At 44.1% G+C, this 9,037-nt stretch overlaps 1 protein-coding gene across 1 annotated transcript in view; it reads right to left on the bottom strand.

Moving 5' to 3' along the window:
• Nucleotides 1-1,904: 1,904 nt before the first annotated feature.
• SEL1L3 (SEL1L family member 3) overlaps nt 1,905-9,037 on the bottom strand; it is a 120,888-nt gene continuing 113,755 nt past the window's right edge. Inside the window, exon 24 of the mRNA XM_017505099.2 lies at nt 1,905-2,163. Within this exon, the coding sequence (XP_017360588.1) occupies nt 2,024-2,163 (140 nt within the window). The 3' untranslated portion in view covers nt 1,905-2,023. The remainder of the gene's footprint in view (nt 2,164-9,037) is intronic.

Genomic DNA, 9,037 nt, shown 5'->3' on the forward strand with positions numbered 1-9,037 from the left:
AGAGAGAGAGAGAGAGAGAGAGAGAAAACAAAAATAAAATAACCGTCTGTGGCACCTGCCTGGCCCTCTCTTACTCCTGCTCTGGCCATGTAAGACAGGCCTGCTCCCGCTTCCCCTTCTGTCGTGAAGCTTCCTGAGGCCTCCCTGGAAGTCAAATGGCTGTCAGCACGATGTTTCCTGTAAGGTCTGCAGGACTCTGAGCCAACTAAACCTCTTTTCTCTATAAACTACCCTGTCTCTGGTATTTTGTTACAGCAATGCAAGAACGGCCTAATACAAGACCCTATCTTGTAGGCTTTACATGTATTATCTAGATTAAGCCTCATGAAAAGCCCAAGAGGTGGTTTTTATCACCCCATTTTACAGCACAGGAATCTGAGACTCAGAGAAGGTTAATCACTCACCAAAGGTTACTGAGCTTGTCAGTTATGGGACCAGAATTTGAATCCAGGACTGTCGGCCCCCAACGTCTGGCTTTTGTGCAAATGGGGGGACAACATTTGCTAAAACAAGAGCAGCACTCCTAGGAGGAGGAGGATGAACTGCAAGCTTAGTCTGAAATTAACATAAAGCCCAGCCTCAGAGCAGCACGAAGCCCTGAAACAATGTCTGATACCCTGCAAACATTCCGGGGCCAGCCCTGAGCACAGGATTCCTGGAGAGAAGCCTCCTGCCACCTTTCTATCCGCAAATGTTAATAGGTTATGAAAAATAAGCCCTCTCATCAGGAGGACTTTTCTTTTTTGCCTCCTCAAGAAGAATGCATGGACCTGTAGGCTTTGTATGGTAAGAGTAATTATAAAAAAGAAAAACAAGACACTTTCTGGTAGTCAATTGTATAAAAATAATTTTATTTACTACTGTAAATAAAGTAGTGCAAAGAGTAGTTTGGACCCACAATATTGCATTACTGATTTATTTACTACCTTAGCAGCATGTAGAATACAGGCATTCTGCTCTTCCTCTTCCTCTCCCTAACACACACACACACACACACACACATACACACACATATACATACACACATATACACACACATACACACACATACAAACACACACATACATACACACACATATATACACACACATACACACACATATACATACACACACATACACACACATACACACACATATACATACACACACATATACATCCACACATATACACACACATACACACATACGCACGCACACACACACACACACACACACACCCCTGTGTAGACTCAGGCAGGCATAAGGGGTAGGAATGAAACTATAAGCTAAAGGCTTACTTTCTGCATATTCCGTTGCTGCCAGTCTATTCTAATGGGTAATTCGTGGAGAAGACTACACTTAAATACTAAGAATCTTCTAACTGTAATTTCATAGATTGCAATTGAAATGTAAAAGATATCCGACAATGTCATTAAATGATTCGGAAGTGCTACGACCCTAGAAAAACTCAAGGAGAAAAATGTAAACCAATTTACAAAGCCATTACCCTCCCTGCATTTCCAGGCATAAACAATTTATTTCAAGGTGCCTTATAACTGCTGGGTCTTGGAAGTCAAAGAGAAATCTATCAATTCGGCTTTGAGGAACAGGGCTGTGGCAAACACAGGTACCAAAATCTTATCTACCCTGTAGAGAAGTCATAATTTTCTGTTCTTTGATAAAGGAATGAACCACCCACTGTGATTCTTAAGACACCTCCTAGTGTCTAAGAATCCAGATCGGCCACAGGGCAAGCTATGACTCCTTAGAAACAAAAGTCTGTGATGACCCAGTAAACCTCCACACATGCCCTGTGATCAAGATGTTCCCTGTATGTGTTTGAGGACCTTTGGTATTACCACTGCCTGATCTGGGTACTTCCTTGTAATTTGACTTAAAAAAAGAATGACACCAAGTCCAAGATTTGCATCCGGTTGACAAGACATTTAAGGTGTTTATCAGGATCATGCCCTGGCCCCAGCTTCCCAATACCAGCTGTTGAAAGGCTTCTCTCTTATCTGGAGAGAACTGGAGTGCACAGTTCACCCACGTGGCTCCAGGTTATTAGCAACTGTGGGCTGGTCCTGTTCAGAGGCATCTGCAGCCGGAGTCACAGCTGGACTTGCAGTGGACGTGGCAGTGTCTGGGGAGGCCCGGGACAGTCTTGGCGGGAGATCGCTTGCTGCAGAGACACATGTACAACAGGGGCTGAATGCTCAAAACAGTGCATTCAGGACGCACAACCATACCTAGACTCTGGCAAGCCAGGAGAGATGCATCCAGTCTAATGACCCTCACACTAACCAGCCAGGCAACTTTGACCCATTATCTAAGTTTAGCACGATGCCATCACATGCTGACAATCTGATATCTAGATAAAAACCGTTCAAGTGTTTCACTGCCAAGTGCCAATGGTCTTCCCCAAGGGGACATTCTAGGAAGTCCAAGAATGGGTCCCCAAACTTCTGGCTTTTCTGGATATATGCAGGAATTCTCCTCCGGGACCCTTTCAGTACCTACAGAAGAGGACGTGGATTCCAAGACTGTTCTGAAAGAATAGGAAAGTGGTGGGAAGGGGCAGAATGCTGCAGAATGATGTGCCCTTTCTAAGGTCACTAAAGCCATTACTCAGCCAGGCGCGCTAGCGTGGCGGCCCACGCCTGTAATCCCAGCACTTTGGGAGGTTGAGGCAGCCAGATCACCTGAGGTCAAGAGTTTGAGACCAGCCTGGCCAACATGATGAAACCCTGTCTCCAATAAAAATACAAAAAAATCAGCGAGGCGTGGTGGCCGGTGCCTGTCGTCTCAGCTACTGGGGAGGCTGAGGCTGGAGAATAGCTTGAACCAGAAAGGAGGATGTTGCAGTGAGCCAAGAACGCGCCATTGCACTCTCTCCTGGGCAGCAAGAGTGAAACTCCCATCTCAAAATAAATAAATAAATAAATAAATAAATAAAGTCATTACTCTTGCAGGTGATCTAGTGATCAAAGCCCCAGTGATGAGGCACAAAGACCATTTTGCTACAGTCGGGAGAACTGGTTTGGGCAAGTCTCATTTACCTGCTGCTAACAAGTGACCTTGGGATAGATACAGAACGGCAGACATCTTGGTGGTAAAATGTTTAAGTCTCCCGGGCCTCGGTTTCCTCACTTGTGAATTGACAGTCTTGGAGTAGATGACGTTGAAACTCACTCTGATCCTAAGATTTACCTTCCTGATGATCTCTGAGGAAGTTTATGAAGTACAAAGGCATGTGTTTTCCTTTCCAGCTCAGGGAAACGTTTAAATCACCATGGTAACAAGATAAATTAGCAATCAGTTTTCTGATTTAAAAAAAAAAGTGCCAATGTGTAAATGTAGAAAGAATGCATAATTAGCACTGCTACCATTTAAATCTTTGGTAAGAGCATATTAAAAAGCTTGCTGTTTCTACAGGAAGTTAGTCATTATCTGTGGGAGGACCCCCCTCTTCCACTGGGGGTTTGCAATCACTGCACAAGCCCCCCACAGCCCGGCCTAGCTTTAAAGTGGCCTCTTTGTCTCTGCTCCCCTGGAATGTGTACTAATTTTATTACTGGACTAGAAAGAATCAAGGTAACCAGGACAATAAGCATGCTGTTTAAAAAATTACAGATTAGAAGTGATTTGTGAATTATTTGCTGCCTGGGGGACCATTTTCTGTCCATTAGTGAGAATGATCAAGAAGTGGCCCAAACTTTGGCCCATGGGCCAAATGTGGCCACCGCTTGTTTTTGTATGGCTCATGGTCTAAAAACAGTTTTTACATGTTCACACAATTGAATAGAAGAGTAATATTTTTTGACATATGAAAAATATATGAAATTCAAATTTTGCGTCCATAGTAAAGGTTTATTAGAAACCCAGCCACAGGCCAAGTGGCATGCCTCATGCCTCTAACCCCAGCACTTTGGGAGGCCCAGGCGGGTGGATCACCTGAGGTCAGGAGTTCGAGGCCATCCTGGCCAACATGGTGAAACCCTGACTCTACTAAAAATACAAAAATTAGTTGGGCATGATGGCGCGTGCCTGTAATCCCAGCTACTCGGGAGGCTGAAACATGAGAATCGCTTGAACCTGGGAGGCCGGATGTTTCGGTGAGCTGAGATCACGCCACCACATTCCAGCCTGGTTGACAGAGCGAGACTCTGTCTCAAAAAAAAAAAAAAAGAAAAGAAAGTAAAAAAAGAAACCCACAATGGCTGCTTTTCAGCTAAGATGGCAGAGTGGAGTAGTTGTGACCAAGACAGCCCCGAGAGCCCAAAATGTTTATTATCTGGTCCTTTACAGAAAAGGTTTGCTGATCTCTGCTGTTGTTAGGAAGAACATCCTGCTTGCCTACTGACCAGATGGAAGCAAAAAGAAAGAAGAATACATGGGACTATATTGGATTCATCCTGAAATGAGAGAATGTTTGCAAAAATGAGGTATAAAGGGAAAGCCTTAGAAATTATGTGCTGCGAGTAAGATCTTGCCTACTTCATCTGGGCCTCTGGCCTAGCAGGGCCCGGTGTAGGTGTAAGATTCATGTCACTGAAACACCTTTCAGGAGCGGAGGTCCAGGTAAGACGTCAAGCTAATGAGATAGCACGGGAGGACAACTTCCCCATGAAATCTCTCTGACTATAAGGCTACTGCTCCCTTCATGAGCACTACTTTGTGACATTTTACTATAATTTTAGTAGAAACCTCATTAGCTGGAAATGTAGATGACAGGAAACAGTAGGAAAAGGTTTAATTACTCTTGTACATATCACCTTACTCTTTTTAAAAGCACATTAGGCTAACCACTTAGCCGGAAGGGATGAGTAGTCTTAAATTATAAATGTACTGATGTTGGTTTAAAAGGTTACCTAGTTGTACCGAGGAGCTAGTAGTTCTACAAATCTTGCTCAATAGGGTGTATTCTACTGAGACGTAAATTGACATGATATATTAGTCAGGCAGGACTCTTTCTTTGAAATGACGACTTCTATTGTCTCCTTCTGTTCTTCCCTTTAGCTTCCTTCAGGCAGCTGGCCAGGCTCCATGATTTTTTGGTCTTAGGAGGTTTGTGGCAGGGCAGAAGTGGAGATGGCTCCAGACGTACTTTATCTTGGGATTTTTTGTTTTTCAAAAGCCTGATCCATTAAGGCAATTATGCTTGGTGTACTCTCACTGAGAGGAGACAAGGAGAGTGCTTTTGAGATGCAACAGGTGGGCTGGGAGTGGTGGCTCACGCCTGTAATCCAAGCACTTTGGAGGCCAAGGTGGGCGGATCACCTGAGGTCAGGAGCTCAAGACCAACCTGACCAACATGGTGAAACCCCATCTTTATAAAAAATAAATAAATAAATAAATAAATAAATAAAAATAATAAAAAGAGATCCAACAGGCGAGGAAAGGAGCTTTTAGGAGTCCTTGGGTTGTACCCACAGCAGGGCCTTTACTTGCCCCCATCAGCAATCAGAAATGAAGACTTGAGAGAAGCTCGACTTTGGCAAAGATGATGGAGCGCCCAGGAGACCCAGAAGCTGCAAAGCCAGTGGACCTGGGGGGACATTGCAGGCCCAGGATGATGTGTGTTCTGCTATCAGACTGGTGACTATCTGAGTGACTGTAGGGCCACCCAAACCCAGGGACCTTTCCACTACCATGGGAGGCCTAAGCCTCAAGAAAGACTGAGCTGCCTGGTGGGATGTGAGCCAGGAGTCAAACGCAAGCTCCCTTGAAGGAAAGAATATATATATATATTCTTTATATATAAATATATGTTCTTTATATATATATGTATATATTCTTTATATATGAACATATTCTTTATATATGAATATATATACTGTCTACATAAGTATATATTCTTTTTATATATATTCTTTATATATAAATATATTCTTTATAGATATATATATTCTTTATATATATATATAAATCTATATGATGAAGATCAAGACATTGACTAATCTATCAAAAGTACCAATTGCACTATCTTGGGTACTTTTGGTAGATTAATCAATATCTTTGTTGAAATGCTCTAAAAAATAGTTGAATGGGCTGGGTGTGGTGGCTCATGCCTGTAATCCCAGTACTTTGGGAGGCTAAGTTGGGCGGATCACTTGAGATCAGGAGTTTAAGACCAGCTCCACCAACATGGTGAAACCCCATCTCAACGAAAAATACAAAAATTGGCCAGGTATGGTGGTGCACACCTGTAATCCCAGCTGCTCAGGAGGCTGAGGCAGGAGAATTGCTTGAGCTTGGGAGGTGGAGGTTGCAATGAGCTGAGATCGCATCACTGAACTCCAGCCTGGGCAACAGAGCGAGATTCTATCTCCAAAAAAAAAAAAAAAAAGAGTTAAATATTTTAGAAAGAGTCTACCAGCAAAGAAAAACATACTAGGCTTTGGTGATTATGTCTGTTATTGAGGTAAATCATGCCACTTATGTGCAGGTGCTACCTAGTGTCAGCATGCTTTAATTGCAGGTAAAGTGCCCCAGAAGACATACTCCTTGAGAGCTACCAGCTAAAATTTGTGGGGTTTTGTTTTGTTTTGTTTTTGAGATGGGGTTTTGCTCTCGTTGCCCAAGCTGGAGTGCAATGGCGTGATCTTGGCTCACTTCAGCCTGTGCCTCCCAGCTTCAGGTGATTCTCCTGCCTCAGCCCCCCAAGGAGCTGGAATTACAGGCATGCGCCACCATGCCCGGCTAATTTTTGTATTTTTAGTTGACATGAGGTTTCACCATGTTGGTCAGGTTGATCTCAAACTCCTGACTTCAGATGATCTACCTGCCTTGGCCTCCCAAAGCGCTAAGATTACCGGTGTGAGCCCCTGCGCCCAGCCCATTTGTGGAGTTTTAGACACTTTACGTTGTGTTACCTCATTTGGTTCTCCCACCTACAACAGGCAGTGGATGTACTACTATTCCTATTTGCAGAAGAGGGAAGTGAGGCACAGATAGGCTCCTTCCTTTGCCCACGGTCACATAGATAGCTAGTGGCCTAAGCAGCATCTTAGCAGCACGACTCCCACACTGATGCTGTTAACTACCATCCTGCATGGCTGGCCCTCTCGATGTGGGACAATTTAGTGTGGCAAATGCCATGACATGTCCACTATATGTCACAGAGCATAGAAACTCAGGAGGACCATGAAGGTAGTTGGAGCTGAACTACCTTGGATGGACAAGGTAGTTGCCCATCTAAAATGGATGGACAGCTCAACTGCAAGTCTTGACTATAAATCATTACTTTTTAAAAACAACTGCTTAGAAAAAAGTGCAAATCACAAAATGACAAAGCTCCCTAACTTATAGCAACAATCCTCACCCAAAGCTGCTGACGGGAGGCTAACTCTCGAATCCATTTTCTCTTTTTTACACTGTCAGTCAGCACCCAGAGTTCGTTATTAAGTTTGTTTCACAACACCACGCTGCTACAGGCACCCATCCCTGTGTTCCCCCAGCTGTGCGGCAGGTCTCAGGACCTCGTGCACCAACTCACTGGGGAGACACCAAGAGGCAGGCACCTGGTCTCTGAGCAGCATCCCGTTTGCGGCAGTCTCTCCTCACCTCTTCCACGCCTTGATAACCCTGCTCCATCATCCCATCAGCTCCATTGTGTTGCTGGAGTACCTTCTTACTTAAAAGTACTGACAGGCCAGGCATGGTGGCTCCTAGCACTTTGGGAGTCCTAGGCGGGCAGATCACTTGAAGTCAGGAGTTCGAGACCAGCCTGGCCAACCCTGTCTCTACTAACAACACAAAAAATAGCTGGGGGTGGTGGCATGTGCCTGTAATTCCAGCTACTCAGGAGGCTGAGGCAGGAGAATCACTTGAATACGGGAGGTGGAGGTTCAGTGAGCCGAGATCATACCACTGTACTCCAGCCTGGGCGACAGAATGAGACTCCATCTCAACATCGATAAGTAAATAAATAAATAAATAATTGACAAATTTGCACTTTGATGAGGACTTTTTAAAAATGCAAAAATAATTTGCTACATATTTCAACTCCTCTCTCTTTTGTTTTAATTTTGAGACAGGGTCTTGCTCTGTGGCCCAGGCCAGAGTGCAGTGGCGCATTCTCGGCTCACTGCAACCTCCATCTCCGGAATCCAAGTGATTCTCATGCCTTGACTTCCCAAGTGGCTGGGATTACAGGCACTTGCCGTGATGCCCAGAGGATTTTTGTATTTTTAGTAGAGATGGGGTTTTCGCCATGTTAGCCAGGCTCATCTCGAACTCTTGACCTCAGGTGATCCACCCACCTCAGACTCTCAAAGTGCTGGGATCACAGGCGTTAGCCACCATGCCCGGCCCATATTTCAACTGTTAACATCAGTTCTAACAGGGCTGGCAGGTACCACTGTGGGGGCACATTTCGGAAACGTGTGGAGTTTTTTTTTTTTTTTTTTTTTAATTCTAGGCCCTTACTACTCAAACCATGATCTTACTAAACAGCAGTGTGGGCATATCTAGGAATTTGCTAGAAACGCCAAGTCTCAGGGCCTAGCTACTGAACCAAAATCCACTGAGCCAGACCTCCTGAACCGGATTCTGCATTTAATAAGAATGCTGGATGATTCATATGAACATTAAAATTAAGAAGTACTGGGCAAGAATTTCCTTACTGAACTCAAAGTTATTTTATTATAATTACTTTCTTTTTATTTCCGCTTTATATTGCTGTTAGGGCCCTATATTGACTTTTTAAATTGTGCGTAGATGGGTTAATTATCATGAATTTCATTTCAAGGTACTAAAAAATATGCTACAAAATATTTGCTATGTGAGGGGCAATGGATTTGAGACAGCTGACAATCACTGCTTTAAAGTATTGTGATTCTGGGCCGGGCGTGGTGGCTCACATCTATAATATCAGCACTTTGGGAGGCTGAGGTGGGCGGATCACCTGTGGTCAGGAGTTCGAGACCAGCCAGCTCAACATGGAGAAACTCTGCCTCTACAAAAATACAAAAATTAGCTGGGTGTGGTGGTTCGTGCCTGTAATCCCAGCTATTCTGGAGACTGAGGTAAGAGAATCTCTTGAGCCCAGAGGG

This window comes from Cebus imitator, unplaced genomic scaffold, assembly GCF_001604975.1.
Source record: "Cebus imitator isolate Cc_AM_T3 unplaced genomic scaffold, Cebus_imitator-1.0 Scaffold333, whole genome shotgun sequence".
Classification (NCBI taxonomy): Eukaryota; Metazoa; Chordata; class Mammalia; order Primates; family Cebidae; genus Cebus; species Cebus imitator.